The 17,835-nt window shown below is 39.2% G+C and overlaps 1 protein-coding gene across 9 annotated transcripts in view; it reads right to left on the bottom strand.

Annotated features, from left to right (window-relative positions):
* The window catches only part of LOC140370736 (TRAF2 and NCK-interacting protein kinase-like), a 101,180-nt gene extending 84,055 nt beyond the window's left edge, over window positions 1–17,125 (bottom strand). For 8 of the 9 annotated variants that reach the window (XM_072457956.1, XM_072457961.1, XM_072457959.1 and 5 more), the window contains exon 1: window positions 17,000–17,124. In XM_072457956.1, the coding sequence (XP_072314057.1) occupies window positions 17,000–17,056 (57 nt within the window). In that variant the 5' untranslated portion in view covers window positions 17,057–17,124. Of the gene's footprint in view, window positions 1–16,999 lie in introns of all 9 variants that reach the window. The other variant, XM_072457955.1, reaches the window with a different exon arrangement.
* Between the last annotated feature and the right edge of the window lie 710 nt (window positions 17,126–17,835).

The following is a 17,835-nucleotide window of genomic DNA, read 5'->3' as shown; positions in this document are numbered from 1 at the left end:
ACTTATGCATTTGATTTGGACAAAGCATTTGAACAGATGCTAGTTTTAGCAAAAATGCAAAAACACCTGTCCGGGGGTCGTGGACACTCCCTATTGTTCATTTAGTTTGCAGAATAAGTAGGGCGACAATGACGCTCAGTGTAGCTCAAAAATCATATTAATTTGCTTATAATTATATGTGCTTATGTCATTTATAGGCTTACTTTAAGATAAGATAAGATATTCCTTTATTACAGCATAGACAAGTTAAATTACGGTACTTTTCTTATTTTTAGACTTGGAAATGTCACAAAGAATGTTTTTTGTTGAGTTATTGCATATTTTGATGAACAGAATTACAGGCCATTCCTTTCCAACAGCTTTTGAGTTCACCATCTGCGCTTCCTTGGTTTTTATCAATTCCTCATCCTGCTCCTAACCCTTGTAAAGCTTTACTGTCTCTATCGGTTTGTTTCTGCGCCTCTCAGCAGACCTGTCAACCTGTCAGCTCCCCTTGTGTACTGGATGCTTTTCTTGCACTCTCCTTCCTTTTTTCCCCTGACGATTTCTTCTTTTTGTTTGTTGTTTCGAGGCACACAAATGCTTTTCCCTGCTCGCGCGCAGCAAGGAAAACTGGTGGTCACAAGAACGTCCTGGCCGTCTCGCTGCCTCACACCAGAATAACACTCCTACACAGACGGGGCCAGTGTTCAAATGTTCCAACAAGTGCGAGTGGGCATCACATGAGGAGAGCATGAAGAGCTAAATGTGTGATCTAGACCTGCGAGAGGTCAGGGAGACAGTGGGTTTCCATTTTAGAATTTGCCCTGATAATTATTATGAGATTGGGATCGTTGATTTGGCCATTATAAACAGTCATTGTCTTCTTCTATATATATATTAGAAATGACTGGATCTCATTATTTGCCCAGCCCTATTGTTAAGTAATGTCAGTTAAAGTTTTGTTACTTAAAATGTCATGGATAGAAAAAAAATGTACTAGCGTGAAAGAGAAAATGTCAAAAAAATTATAAAAATACAATCTATTTTGAGTTGGTTAATACGTTTGGTGACAGTCAATGGACTTTAAAAACACAGAGGACTTCAAAATTGTGTAATAAACTGCATAAGTCGCCGCCAGGAGCAGTTGTTTAGTCAAATAAAGACATTCTTGGTCGACATGCACTGTGCAATCAATTAATCAACTAAAACAGGGGCGATATAGCTTTCAAAATGATTAGGATCTTACACAAAAATGACTAAAAAGTATCAGAAAACAGTATTTTCAGATTAAACTGTCCAGTCCCTTCTAAAACTCCAGCTAACGCACTCCATGCATTCTCCTTTCTGATGTTGTCTATATAATTTCATATAATCAAGGGCTGTTGTCGACTAAAGACCTGCTCTGTGCATCAATTAGTCGACTAAAAAGTATATATATTTAATTTGACCATGTATCTGTACCAAACTGCACCCACAAGACCACGGAATTACAACTATTTATACAAAAAATGACTCGTAAACAGTGAATTTAGTTTAACTCACGATTCAATCCCAAATAACTCACTACATGTGTTCTCAGTTCTGATGGTGTAATATATAAATGCTTTAAAATCAATAAATGTTGGTTGAGCAAGACAACATTGATCGATTAATCTACCGTATTTTCCGGACTATAAGTCGCACCAACAAAAAATGCATAATAGAGAAGAAGAGTATGAAATGCGGTTGCAAGTGTGAAAATTACAAATAATATCACATATAAATCGCTCCGGAGTATAAGTATAAGTATATAAGTATAAATATAAGTATAAGTCGCATTCCGTCCAAAACTATGAAAAAAGGTGCGACTTATAGTCCGGAAAATACGGTACTAAATGTCTAAGATTTAGAGCCCTATTATAAGCTTGATAAAAATCTAAGTTACCATCGACTACACAACTAAAGAACCAAATCCCTGAATAATACAAAACACTTTCATCATCTTCCATTTGACTTTTGACTATTTCATACTCCGTCCTTGATGCGATTCTGTTGGGACGCCCCGTGTACAGCGCTCCGTCCGCTGTCCATCGATCGCGGGCTAACGTCTCCATGTCAACCGCCCGTGTCTTATGGAGAGACTTTTCCTTTTCACACCTGCTCCATTCTAAGCGCGTGTGAATCCACTGCATGGACGCTGCATACAAACTTCTGACAGGAACTCCCCGGACACCGCGGGCGCCGCCTCGCTCGCCTCTTTATTCCGGTGGCGCTCACAGTCTCACTTTAAATGCATAAGCCAGAGATAATACACTGCAAAAGCTAAATATCCACATTAAAATAAGTTGAATTCTGAGTATTTATCTTGATTTGAGTTAGAGACGCACAGTTACATGTACAAATCTAACTGAGAGCTCTCTGATGACATGATTAGATTGGTGATTTATGTATTTAAATTAAGTCAAAGATTCAGTTTACGCTGTACTTTTGTCTTTCTTTTTTCATCTGAGAGAAGTCTGGAATATAAGCACAAGAATCCCATGCGTTTCAGAACAGGTTTGTAAAGGTCTAAACTCCAGATATGTCAAGTTTTCATTGGATTTCATCTTAAATTTATAAATAGACAGGTATTTGCATTATCTTTCACTATAATTTAGCTTAGTTTTCAGAATTGTTCACACATTGTAGCCAAAACTAAGAAAATGTCAATCTTTCTGAGTAATCAGATCCAAACCAGGTCTTTAACAGGACATTTTCAAGTAGTGCTGGGCAATATGGCAAAAAAATGTATACAATTTTGTTATCCCTCGTATTGAGTGATCACAATTTGCAATTTGATGGTATTTTGTCTTATTAAAAGCAAATGCAATGTCTTTTAATGTTAATTTCCAATACAAACTTTGAATAATTGCCATTTAAAACAAGAAAAATAATAACATTTCTTCCTCTTAAGTCTGAACTGAACACTGACAGAGGATCGGTTGTGGACCTTTAAATTAGTTTATTGCAGAAGACTGAATCCCTCTCTAAAATTAAATGCACAATTCTAATTCCAGGGCTAAATTATAGGGCTAAACCTGTTCTAAAGTGGGACTAAACCATTGCTACGCCAAAACAAAAACATGGATAAAATTGAACTCTTGATTAAGACAAGAACTGTGTGTTAATCCGTGCACCAGCAGAAAAAGCTCACACACCGCTCGTTTTCCTCCACGTTTATAACCGTGATATTCTCTCTCTTTTTCTCTTCCAACGGTACAACCCACACAGGCGTTCTCCCCTCGACAAACGCTCCGTGGCAAGAGGAACCGAATAGAAGCGTTTTTGCTGCTCTACTTCATACATGTCCTCCGGCACGCTGATAAAAATATAGCACGGTATCATTCATTTTTTATAGGCCACTAGCAGAAAGGGGCGCCTTCTCCACCGGTGGGCTGTTCAAATGGCTCTATTATCATTTCTGCGTTTGGTGCGTGTGCTGCGGCTGCACATGACGGTCACATGACCTCAGTGGGGCGGGTGAATCACAGGCCGTTGCACCCAAATGTGACAAGGCGCATTAAGTATATTTTGTAAACAGCTAAGTGTAATAATCAGAGCTCCGGGGGTTTTTAAAGGCACGCTATGTCGCTTTTCTGGCGCTCCATTGCTTGCCTGTCTCCACGGCAATGTTGTTACTTTGCCGGAAATGTTCCACAGGATTGTATTTAACTTTATCCATGCGTTTATTCAGTTACAGTTTCGTAGTTCTGTGAAAAACATGCGCTCTGTCTGTGAGCGGGCTCGCCTCTCCACAGATCTGACGAGTGACTTTTCCCAGCGCCGTCACCTGATTGTTTCCATAGAGTTAAGTAAGTCTGGTGCAATTCCAGGCTAAAGGTCACGATACTTAAAAACAGCTCAATTTTGATTCTAAGGAATTGGCTCATGGCTCGATTCCAATTTCACAAACACAATGTTAATTAAAAAAAAAACATTAGACTGTAATTCTCAACATGATATTTTCTATGTTACAATGAGGTCTTGTGCTAGCTCTGATAAAGCTTAAGATCATTCCAAAACTGTTCAGGACTAGTCAAAGTTCGATACTTGCTTGAATGAGAACTAGTTTTAGTATTGATAGTATTAAGCCTGAATTTTTTCGATACTTTTTACAACTTTATTCCGGGAAAAGCACTTGAGGACCCTCCACCAGAAATGTTACACCGTCCACCTTTATGTAGGGTTTGGTAATATTGACAATTGTTTGTTTGTTTGCCTGTGCATCAGATTGTTCAAGAATGTGCTGACTGACACGTGTTGATAAGACTGTTTTATTAGTTCCACATTGGTAGAGATATTTTTACAGTTTCCAGTACAAAACTTGGCTCTAAAAGTTGATGGGTTTAAACTTGCATTTATGAGTAATCCATTGTTTCCATTAAATAAAAAAAAAATAAAAAAGAATGGGTTGTTATGAGCGTTGAGAGCCGTAATTTTGCAGGTTTTGCAAGAGGAAATTCACATATGGTTCTGTCTTAAGAGCAGAAACAGGTTTGTACAGTACATTTTCTCTCGTTTATCACAACATTACGGTCGCACTGAGGCGAAACTGGAACTTATTTTAGCTTTTACAATGTATGAACAGGCAAAAAAGCTGCGAGCAATTTACTGCTGTTCTATACATCATCCGCAAACTATATTGTTATTTTGTTTCATTCCTGCAGCTGCGAGAAAAACAAAGCAGCAAGAGGATATGAAACTGCACTTCTGCTGTAATCGCACGGCCACATTGCTGCATGGTTCCTCATTCTTAAATAAATGAATAAAAGAATATGACTAAAGTATCGTTATCACATTCAAGACAAGCCTAAATTCAGCTCAGTGCTCATACTTTGTTAAAGGTGCACTATGTAACTTTTCTGATGTCTCTAAATCAATCAATAAAACTTTATTTGTATAGCAACAAACAACTGAACCAAAGTGTTTGTTTTTACTGCATTCAAAGATGTAAAAAGAGGTCAAAAGCAACACAATAACAGTACAGTTATGTATTAAAAGTATGTCTACATTTAGATATAATTGATTTATGTTCCACAGTATTGCATTAAACATATAATATATTATTTATTTAATTTATTTAATTTATTTAATTTATTTAATTTATTTAATTTATTTAATTTATTTAATTTATTTAATTTATTTAATTTATTTAATTTATTTAATTTATTTAATTTATTATTTATCTATTTATCTATTTATTTATCTATTTATTTATTTATTCAATTACAGGTGTTTTATTGGTCAAAAAGACTTTACAGTAAGTAGACTCCCCTCGCCACAGATCTGACCTATAACTTTTCCCGGTGGCGTCACTTGTCTCCGTGGGATAGGTACGTTTAATGCCGTACTGTGGAACATTCCAGGCATAGCAACAACATCTCCATGGAGACAAACAGGTGGCATAATTCTCCACCAGAAAAGCAACACAGTGCACCTTCAAGTTAACAGCCTCGGCCTGGAAGTGCATCTGACATAAAACCCCATCCCAATTCCAAAAATCAATACACACAGAAAGGGGCGTGAATAATTCATGTTCGATGAAAAAAAAGAAAATGTAAAAACAGCTTTTCATTTGCCTTTGTTGACTTTTGTTTGCTCATTAGAGGCCGACTGTTTCACTGTTGCACTTACATGAGATGCAGTCCAAACCTTTGGGGCAGAGCAGTGGACGCCGCCCGGGGCAAACTGTCCCAAACACAGTCTATTGGTCCACACGGCCATTAAAAGTAATGGATTTTAGAGTGCCGGGCCGTAGTCCCGGAGAAGGCAACTTTACAACACCAGTTTTAAGGGGCTTCGGTGACTGCTGCAGCTCTCCTTTTGTTACCGACCAACAAAGCACTTCAAATACTGGCAGAGAAGGCGTGTGTTTCAGGTGTGGTTATTTATCAGTGCGTCTGAGTCAGTGTTTTTGGGTTCTAGTCCCAGTCATTTTATGAGTAAGGTTAGTGATTGATAGATGGACAATAATTTACAGGTTTCGGTCGGATTTAGCACGTAATCGCCCAATCTTTCCGACAAGTGTCATAGAAGGGTGGGTAAATTAAACTAATTCCTCTACCAATGGTAAAACTAAGAAAAATACCACTTTGTTTTGCTTGCAAGGTGATTTTTTCTTTACAGGTGAAGAGGTAATGTTTCAGCATCGAGGCCTTCATCAGGGAAACATGGGATCAATGGGAAAACGTATTTATTATTAATTTATCGTCTTCCATGTTATTCTCGCTGTCGCACATTCATCCATCTTAGTTTAACAATGGTGAGTCAAATGAAAACAACCTCCAACAATAACCTTAAATACATGTTACACCTGCTCTCATTACCTGCCATTTCATTTTGAGTCATAGCTGTCAATGTGATGGCTTCATTCCAAGGTAAATCAAACACTCCCATTTCTCGGATTTTTGACTCAAGCACCAGTTGCTCATAAAAAACAACAACAACAAGATTCATAGGAAATACTTGTGGCGGTTAATCCTAGCTGATCGTTCTTAATAGGAATGTGAAGATCTATAAAGTCTAGCTGCCTTGGCTCGTGGTTTGCAGTGTTCGTTTCTTTTATGGACAACTTTAACGATGTGTATACCAAGTGAATGACAGTGAAGTGCGTTGTGCTCTTATCAAACTAGATAAAGGTGTAATACAATGTACAATGTAACTTTTCACGCGGATTGGAGATGTTATTGCTTTGGAATGTTTCACTGTACTGCATTCAACTTTTCTATCTCCATGAAGATATTATTGCATATTTGTATAGGCTAAAAAAACATATCAGACCATGCCTACCAGGAATGTACCATCAAACCTGTCTATATTGCATTAATTCAATATTAGATGCTCCTTTTGTTGCATTGAAAAACATTATTTCTAACTGCGAGTGGGGTCACCTATCTGACCTGTACCTTGGCATTAGGCTTGATGATGCAACAACTGTTTTTTGCCAATACAGATATTTATATTTCAAAATCCATAGCAAGACCCTCAAATCTATCTTACGTTTCACTTAAGTAAATTTTAGTTATCTATTAAAGTTTATCTGGGATATTAAAAACCAACATTGTTGCATGATTGCGTCCATGTGGCCTAATTACTCATATTACTCATACAATACTGTTATTGGTGAAAATTCTGATACTTGAACCGTTTTTTCGCCCATTCCTTATTAAAGGTAAAGCAATAACACAAGAAACGTTACATAGTTGTTCTTCAAAGTCAACACATACTGTTATTGATGAAAAAAATACAAATCTGATGCACTGAAGACAATCTGGGAATGACACATGGACCCGCACAGACTGGGGCACCAACCAAAAATATCAGATGTTTTATTTTTAATACTGTTATTGGTGAAAATTACAATACTAGAACCATTTTTTCGCCCATTCCTCATTCAAGGTAAAGCAATAACACAAAGAGAAGCACAAGAAACGTTACATAGTTGTCCTGCAAAGTCAACACAACAAATGGACTTGAAATTGTCTTGTTTTAACCTGTTTTACACACTCCACTGAACACACTACTTGTTCCTGCTTCGGGTCTTTACAAGCCTGACATCTGTAATATGACCCATGGCCAGATTCAAACGTTCTCTTTGCTAATATTCTCTTAATGCAGACATAACACAGAGATAAAGCGACAGGCCGATTCCCATCTCACCCAGAGTCCGACAGACACATTAAACAGTCAAATCTCTCAATAATAGATTTACAGCCGAGCCGGAGTTCGTCCCGTGTGGTGATAATGAACCCATTCTTCGCCCCGCGCCCTAAATCACTGCCATGTGACGCTCCCTTGTCATTGGCGCGTCCGTCCCTCGCGCCCCCTCATCATTCATCTTTTCTCATCAAGTTTGAGCTTTCCGTATGAGATTTCGACCCGATCGATTTTGCACTGACAGACAAATAAAGGACAGATGCTGCGGTCCTGAGGCTTTGTTGTAGAATAGATGATAGAACACATACTTTCTATACACATAACTATAGCTATATATACAGAAATACAGAAATACACTAATGTTTACCAAAGAAATGTGGTAAATTGTGCGACAGGTAGTCTTGTAAATAACAATAGAAATAACAATAGCTGCTTAAACTGTCCTATCGGTGCCTGTTATGATTTATATTATGTCAATCTAATATAAATGTGTTAAAATGTGTCTTTAAATGCATTTGTTGAGGTTCAATTATCAGACAAATGTTAAATTAATCACAAAATTGTAAAAATGCCGTATAACCTTATAAACCGTATAAGCTTATTTGACACTTTACAACATAGATTTTTCATTATTGTTTTAATCAACTTTTTTAGAGGCATTTTAACTATAAAAAATATACTCGATATCCAAACTTTGCGCATCTTCATAACAACATTCCCAATATTATCAATAGTTTGTATTTTTTTTTTTACTTCCTATATGTTATCTATCCTTTTCCTCTGTATTTACCTGTGTTGCAACAATGACATTTCCCCATGTGTGGACAATAAAGGAATATCTTATCTTATCTTATCTTATATATTGCCCGCCTCTAGTGTCTGATTTAACCTATCTCTATAGAAACCCACAGCACTTGTATTTACACGTATGGATTTTTCGGGCGCACACAGAGCTTTAGAGCAGCTTTTTCACCAAACACCTAAAACAGCAATGCTCCCGGCTCTTTATTCTGCGTTCACGACGGATTAAAAGTCACAAACTGCTTCTTTTACAATATACTCGTGCGACAAAAACTAAATGTACACCTTTTACGAGAAGAAAATGGGTCCTGCTGCAGCTTTTACGCAAGCTTTACATTGGTGAAATACTTCTCCTTCATGAGAAATGTCATGCATCACAATAGGGGTTTATTTGAACCAAGTGAAAGCTGTGGTTTTAGCTTTCTCTAGAACTGAAACAACAACAACATGGCATTCTGGTAGTTCCGGCTTGTTGAATTCCTTTGTCAGAGAGTAAACCCATTTTCAGAAGATTGAAGTTGTGATGACCTTATCTCGCAAAGGTGGATTTCTAAAGCCTATAGTGATTTATATTTGACCAGATGTTCCTCTAATACAGCCCTCTCCATTTGTACTGATCAAAAGAAATATTGCGTTTTGATCCTTTCTGGATGCTTACTAAATGTACAATAGAATTTTCAACACAGAATAGTAGAATTTAATGATATCGTGTGGTTTTAACTAGACACAGACCAAGACTGCGCTCATACTTTTCAAGAAAGGTCCAATTTTGTCTCATTAATGCCATTTTATGCTTGATTAGTATCTGAGTATTCATTCATTTCATTTATATAGTCCAAGCAAGTCAATAAATACTTCATATGCAATTTTATTTGTCAATTTTAACAAGAATATTAATCATACGTTTACAGAGTGACAAACCAATAATGGCGACCTTCTTCGCGTCATATACAACTGTACAATCTCTTACGTAACGCGGCAGGATGTATGCTTTTCGACTCCGCATCTGTGCATGTAGGACAATGCCTATTCCACTCCCCGCGCAAGTGTTACCCAGAATTAAGCCTTGGTACAGCTCCATCATCAGTGACTTGGGGCCGAGAAAATAGGTCAACTAGAAGCAGAGAGAGGCAGAGTGGAGAGGAGGGGGCAAGGAGGGAGGAGGGAGGAGACGAGGAAGGGGGGGGAAGAGGGGCATTTCTGGGCAACAGACTGCCATACAGTATATAGACTATTCATGAATAAGCTCTGTGTAAGCCCGGGCAGTGATTTGGCCCCGTTACTAGGGAGTCTATGGTGAGGGGCTGAGGAATGTGCCCTAATACTGGGATCAAGCGCGAGGGAGGGAGAGCGCCACGGCACGGGCTCGTTTAGTCACTGGTCACATCGACACCTCAAGAGCAAAATGTTCAGCTTATACGTTCATGCTCCTGTTGTTGCTGCTTTTGAAGAGCTCGGTTTGAATTAGAATGAAGGTTAAACGTGAACTGCGCCACTTTTCTCGCGCTTGTTTCGTGGAGTGTTGTTGCTCTGCCTGGAATGTTCCGCAGCATGGCGTTAAAACTCGTCTAGAATAAATAGACGAGATACCTCCGAGGAGCTCACCTGTAACTTGGCCTGGTGGCGTCACCCGCGGTCTCCATGGAGATAGACATGCCATGGGTTTTAGAGATTGGACGATGTGTTGTTGTTTGCTTTTATCATACCGATTGTTTAGAATCCAGAGAAACCGATAAGATCTGCTGAAATATTCTGTGCCAAGATTTAGGGGATATTTTTGATTACTTCCCCAAAGGTTTTTGACTTTACTACTTTACTACTTTTTCATTCGTGTGCCCTCTTTGCACTGACTTGTTCAAATAAAGCTTTATTTTGCTCGTTTTTGGGCAGCTTTTTGCCCGTCGATACATTGGTCTATCTCTACTATATTTCCTCATCAAGTTCTTTTACAGCTTAAACAGCCGTGATAACAATCCTCTGACTTCATATTATAGTAAAACATTTTCATAGTTTGGCCGGGGTGCGACTTATATGTGATATTATTAGTTATTTTCACACTGGCAACCACAAGAGGGCGCTCTAGGCACTAAGTGACGCAGAAGAAGAATCTGCACTTCCTCTACCTCAGGAGTTTGTGGAGTTGTTTAGAAGTGACACAGAGGAAGAAGAATTCAATGGATTTAGTGATTTGGGGTAAAACTGATGCTTTGGTAAACTTGTTAGCATGTTCTTTATGCTATAGTTATCTGAATAACTGTTCATATGTTACGTTAACATACCAGACACTTACCACAGTTCTGTCTGTGCCTCATGTAGCTGAAGGTGTTAGCGTTAGCATACGTACACCTATTCACCATGTTCTCTCATCTGTTATTATTTTAAATAGCATTTCAAGATGAAATGTCTGTTCTTGGTCTTGGATTTTATCAAGTACATTTCCCCAAATAATGCGACTTATACTCCAGTGCGACCTATATATGTTTTTTTCTTCTCTATTATGCATTTTTTGGCTGGTGCATTATTTTGATTTACACCATTTACACATTATGAGCTGTCTTTTTGTTATCTATAACGAAAGTAAACAATAATGACATTAATCATTTCAGAGGCAAAGATAAACCCGACATAGAGGCCTTTAAGCTTGTTTTCGTGTCTATCTGGGGCACATTTTGTGTCATTTGCGCAGGCTTAGGGCCGACACGCATCTGTGAAACTGAAAGGGAAATACATTCACCATCCGCAAGCACATATGTAGCCACTTTGACCACACAGTTATGCTTTCATCCTCACCTGCTTCTCCCTTTCATCTCGCGGCTCTCACCTGAGTCTCTGCGCAGTGTCCAGTGCTAGGAAATATGAACCGTGTGTGTGTGTGTGTGTGTGTGTCTTACTGCACGCTGCTTCTCCATCTGTTCTAACCATCAGCTGACTGTGACCTGACCTGCTCACTGCACACAAAAACCACAATATCAAGCTCGCTCATTATCTGCTCGCACTGTTAGTCATATTACGGTAAATGGAGAGGTGGTTTGTGAAGGGAGTTTCATTGCGGAAGAACTTAATCAGACAAAAGACGTGTTTGCTGAACTCTGATGATGTGATTTGTTAAAGTACGGCAGCTTTTATTAGTCATTAACTGTCCTCGATGTTAACATTCACAAACTCCTGCAATGGTGTAACATAAAAACACACATTCAAACTTGTGAAATGATGTAAACAGCTCAAAAAGAGTCATGTGATCATCTTTTTTTGGTTTGAGACATAATAATAAGACCGATATGAAAAAAGGGAATATGCACACATTGCGACACTGTAATTTCCCTGTGGAACAAATAAAGGTTCACTTATCGTATTACATGCTTTAGGCAACGTTGTATTGTGTGTGTTTTTAAAGCGCACGGGATGAAACAAGCAAAGTTATCCAAGGTTTTGAAAAATAGACTAATCAATGTTAAAACTGGATGTGAATATGAACAAATAAAAGACAAACCGGACCTTTCCTGATGATTTTGAGCTTTATCATGACTAGTAAGAACATGGTAATAATGAAATAGTGTTGACAAACTGTTGATCTGTCAAGAGCATTTTTATTATTATTGTTTAGCATCAAAATTGAGTACAAAATATAAAAGTATTGAGTTTAAGATTTTGCATCGTGACGACACTAACTACAGTCATTGATGTATTTGAGTGTAATGTATGTTTTGTAATAGGCCCCACTTCAACATACAGATCTCCTTATTGTTACTTCAATAAGAGAAACTAACATGAAAAAGTAAGTAAGTAAAGTACATATACTGACATACAACTTGACTAACTAAAATGTACCAATAGAAACACAAAGTCCTGGTTCAAAATATAATATTTACTGTCTTTATTTTAATTTTAAACCAATCTATATGAGTGAAACATACAGCGTGTGCTTCAGTAAAACGTCTAGACAACTTTGACACATTTAAGAACTTGCTCAGTCAAAAATGGCTTTATGAAAACAGGAAAAATGTCTGCTTTTTGGAGAAGTAAACAGAAGCGACAACAAAGATCTGGAAAGAGCTCTTCAAGTGCCACTTCTCCTGCTCATATAAGAACTATAATCCTGAAGCATCGTAGTGTTTAAGTAATGTGCTTACACTTAAAGGCCATTAAAACAACTACCATATCACAATTATTAAAAGCCTGGAGATGTCCAGCTATGCATTAGATGTCAAACGTCAGAGAAACCAATCAATAGCAGTGCAACAGTGCAATATCGCCTGCAGCTAAAGGTCTGCTCAGGGTTATTTCTATGGCAGCAATGAAAAAACACTAAAATCAACTCAAATCTGTCTTCTTTCTACACACTTGAATCTTTTACACTTGAAATAAGTCGACAGGAGCAACATTTGTGAAAAGCAATGGGCTTCAGTCTCATCTTTAAAGACACATTTGCAATTGCAACATAACGCTATTAAAGATGCACTATATTAGTCAGATCTGTGGAAAGGCAACCCCACAAACAGTATAAATGCATGAAAATAAATGAATTCAAGATAGATACGTTTAATGCATTGGTGTGGAACCTTCCAGGCAAAGGGGGCGGATCTCACACAGTGCACCTTTAAGCACCTTTAAGCACCTTTAAGCACCTTTAAGCAACTTTATGAAACCCAGTTCAATCGTTCACTATCTGAAAATCTATTGTCAAAGGCATTTGAGGCATTTGAGACATCAGAAGTGAACCTTAAGATAGAAATCAATGACAATTTTCTTTTACGTCAGCCATAGTTGTGAAATAAAAGCTTGGGTTTTGAAAGAATAAAAAGAGAAACTCAATTGTATAGCTCTTGTCTGGTTTCTGTTCTCAAAATGCAGTGACTGGTGAGGCAGTGACTAAGGCCATAACTATCCATAAGCATCAAAGAAGAACAACAACGTGCAGACAGACAAAACCACAGTGACATCATGAATACAAATCCAAACTTTGGCCATTTGTGTCCGTCTGAACCGAGGCTCTTGTGCTTGTGCTGAGGCATGACACCAGCGACTGTCGCAGAGAGCCACAGACAGACGGAGAGGAAAAAGTGTCGAGACAGCAAACACGGAAAACCACTTCTCTTCACTTCCTCCTCTGTGTCGCTGTCTCTTTGTGTGTCAGAGAAGCACCATCGCTCCACAAATACAACCACATAGGCAAAGTACAGCTGCACAAATACAGCGTAATGAAGGTTATTGCAGTAATGACAAATGCAATGTCTGTTAAACAAGAAGCTACATGTCTTTTATTTCCCAAGGTGACCTATGAGACAGGGCACACTGGTTTCATTTTTGTCACAAAATGCTGCTTTTATAATATACTCTTTGGTGGAAAACACAAAATGAACTCATTTAGGGGAGAAAAGTCATGTGCCTCAGTTTTAAAGGTACTGACATTTCCGTATTGATCCATGACGATGCCATACTGTGGAGGAATACTTCACTGTATGACATTTAATGTATCTTTTCTCTATCTATTCTATCTATTTTGGCAATAAAAACACCTTTACTTGAAACCATGTAAGATAGAGAAGTTTAATGCGATACTGAGAAAGGGTCTACACAAAACAATAACATCTCTGTTGGAACCCACACCAGAAAAGTTAGCATAAATATAAAATAATGTTACACATACACGTTACTATTACAGGTGTAAAACAGGACTATACCATTGCCACAGTTATTCAAGGACTAACTAGACTTACTAGACATAACGTGGATTAACTATATCACAATATTTACTGATACACGGCTCTCCTGACCCATGAAGAGCAAACCAACGCACACAAATACTGCATGTTTGTATATCAATCATAACCCGATACGGCCACTAACTCCAGCGTGATTACCCCCCTGCCCCTCCCCCACGGCGCTGCACCGTCACAGCCAGATGACCTACTTCCTGTCTGGCCCGACCAGCAGTTGACTGAACATGAATCTCACACCGAGAGCGTGTGGGCAGGTGACAGAAGACGTGTTTACCTGTCGACTCTTACATAAAGGTCTGTGGTTTGAGACAACAATCTGGGTAATCACAGCTTCACGGAAAAGCTGGTCATAATAGGACGAACTGTGGAGCTATGGATGTAACTATAGTTATCCGAGCAAAGCAGTGCATTCTTGTGGCTGGCAAAAACAATGTATTTAAAGTAGAAGTACACAAACTTCAGAAATATAATGTTTCTTTCATTTATTTTCTAGATTTCTCCTTTTTTTCATTAATTTGCCACAGCAGATATAGCCCCACATAGAACACACTATGTTTACGAGTATATTTGTCTTCAGGAAGTAAAATGTTGCAATTTATATAGCCTTGGAACTGGCAGAAAGTAAGATGTAACAGGAATGTGACATTACCGTATTTTCTGGACTATAAGTCGCACCGGAGTATAAGTCGCACCAGCCACAAAATGCATAATAGAGAAGAAAAAAGCATGTATAAGTCGCACTGGAGTATGAAATGCGGTTGCAAGTGTGAAAATAACAAATAATATCACATATAAGTCGCTCCAGAGTATAAGAATATAAGTATAATTATAAGTAAGTCGCACCTCGGCCAAAACTATGAAAACAGAAAATATGGTATATATTCCTTAACTGTGATTAACATGAAGTAAATACAAAACAGACAATAGGAACGTCAAATAGACAGGTTTTTGCTGGAAATAATTAAGAACTTACATCAACTTAACAGCTATTCTTCTTAAAATGGTGATATTATTGACTTAAGACATATTGGACCGTCGCTATTTAAAGCAAGACTTAACGAGAACTGAATGTTTGTAAGACTTAATTTGGGCTAGCTAATATCAGGAGCAACAATGACAATAACAATAACAGAACTAAGCACCAGTCTCAATCTGCCCAAAACACGATGTAAACCAGCGTCAAATTCGTTTTTAAATCTTCAAAATTGACAGTTCGCTAAATTCAATAGAAAAAGCCAGTGCACTGCCAAGTAAAAGCAGGTTTGTCGCAACACCAAATCTACCCTGCCATCTCTTCTACCCTTTCCCATTCCTTTAAATTCTCCACGAATAACTCAATTTACAGCGAAACCGTGAAGCAGCATTTCATGTCAACAACTCCTTTCCCCGAGATCGCCTCTCCACTGATGCAGGAGGCGAGGCTGTCGAGATAAAGACGAGCTTCAGCGTGGCAGGTACAGCCAGATGGGCCAGACAAGAGAGTGGGATCGAAAATGCAAAAATAAGTGGCTGAAAAGCTCGTCAGAACGTGCAGGAAGTGTGCCAGGGCTGCACAAAACAACGCAATCACATCCAAATCGCAATCTGAGTTGACCCAATTATCAAATCACAAATGCTGCAGTCATGTTGAAGAGAATGTTCAAAGCAAAGGAACAGCATATCTTGTCTTCTTACAGAAAAAACATTGCTGTTCCTGCAGTTTTGGGCTGTTTGGACAAAATCCTACTTTAAAAACACGTGTATCCCAAATGGAATCGCAATTAGTTGGGTGCGATATTGACAAAATGTTTTATCTCAATAGTATCCCAATAACGATTCAAACGAGAATGTGTTGGAACATCTTTTTTGAGGTTTAACTGTCAGACATGGGTGAAACATCTGTAAAATTACTCTTAAAAAGTGCAGAAACATCACATTTATAAGTTTGCGTCGTCACTTTTTCATTTTTTATATCTAATCAGCTCATTTTGTAGCATTTTTTAACAACAAACAACACATTAAACATTCAAATTGCACACATCCTCACACATCACGATACACTGTCGATCTGTTGCTGCCCACCTCTAACCGCAAAGTACTTTTACCCAATTTCCAGCCCCAAAAGCCTGCAATTAACACCAGCCCCTGTATTTTATCTTTCTCAACCGCCACAACTACAGTTCTTCACCATCAGCAGCTTCACAGTTTCCTCCTGACTGTCAGGCCGCCCACACAGGGGGAAGCGAGAAGCAAAGCACACTCCACATGCATTGCGCCCAGTGATGCGAAACACTGTGGTGGTTTCATCTGCCTGTCTGACTCCTCTGTGCACCTTGCAGCAAACCCCCGGCTGAACAAAAGAATGTGGGCATGTTGCAGTAGCAGTGTGGAGGTATTCAAGCCTCTACGGTCACAACACAGCGGCTAAAAGTACAACTAAAAATCACACAAATGGCTAAAGAAATGTGTGTCTATGACTGCAAAGGCTGACACCAATCCCTTGTATACAGGTCAGCACATTCCGAGCCACACCGTCCCGTTATCATTGACTTACACACGGGGGGTCCGGGCTCTCCATGGGCAGTTGTCAGTTTAATCGATGTCTATATATATATATCATTTGATCCGTTATTTGACACATTTAGGCGGCCTGGCTTCCGCGCACCAGCCTCTTTTTGGCTCCTCTTCAGCGGCTGCGGGAAGGGAATGCCCGGGTTGCAGTCCCGCTGTCTGGCAGATACATTGTGCCAGGGATTAAATAAAAAAAAATAAAAAAATAAAAAAAAATAAAGAAGAAGAAGAAGCAGCAAAAAGAGTAAAAAAAAAAAAAAAAAAACACTTACTCTTAAAGCGGACAGGTCGATTTCATCCAGACTGCGAGCCGGAGAGTCGCTCGCCATGATGATGGGCGCGCGCGGCTATCCTCACGCGGCTTTGCGCTCCTTGTGTTCCCCCTTCTCTGGGATCCGCGTTGCGCCGCTGGTGCTTGGCTGTCACTGCTTCCTCAGAATAAAAGAAAAATAAAAGAAAAAAATAAAATAAAATCTATGGCTGGAGCTATGGACGCGGTTGTGGTGCGGCCGGACTCAGTGGGTAAAAGGGCGCACGGGGGCCAGAGCAACGCGCTCCTCCGGGTCCATGTTTGGAGCGGTGGTTCCAGGAGCGTGTGAAGTGTGAGCGCGGCGGGGACACGGGGGGAGAGACTGTGACTGGTGCCGCGGACTGTGACTGAGAGCGTGGATACAAACGCGGGGAGCGCGGGGCGGGGACAGGGGAGGGGTTTGACCGGAGCGTGCGCCGCCGCTGACGCCGCCGGGGAGAAGAGGGGAATCTGTCAAGATCTTTTGCAAATTCTGTGGAAAGTCAGATGAATCCTCAGGCTGGAGGGGGGACAAATGACCTCTTTATGCCTGGTGGTGATCAGTAAATGCAATTCCGATTTCTAGAGACGCAGATTGGTAATTTAGCCGCTTAAACCCAAAATCATTGCCTGAATAGTCAGACTGATTTGGGGGAATTAGTTTAAATTGAATTGCTGCTTCCAGGGACTTGGGGCCAGAAAATGTTCTTGGTGGTGGGTCAAAGTCACAAGGCAACAATCTACACTGTAGGTCATGGTCTGTGCCAGGGAAATCTTTTGAATGCATTGGAAATACTATGTTTAAGTACTTTTGATCTC

Source organism: Eucyclogobius newberryi, unplaced genomic scaffold (assembly GCF_026437365.1).
Source record: "Eucyclogobius newberryi isolate DKJ021-1_F unplaced genomic scaffold, fEucNew1.0.hap1 SCAF_21, whole genome shotgun sequence".
Classification (NCBI taxonomy): domain Eukaryota; kingdom Metazoa; phylum Chordata; class Actinopteri; order Gobiiformes; family Gobiidae; genus Eucyclogobius; species Eucyclogobius newberryi.
The sequence above is the reverse complement of the archived record's forward strand: the minus strand, read 5'-3'. Positions and strand labels throughout refer to the sequence as shown.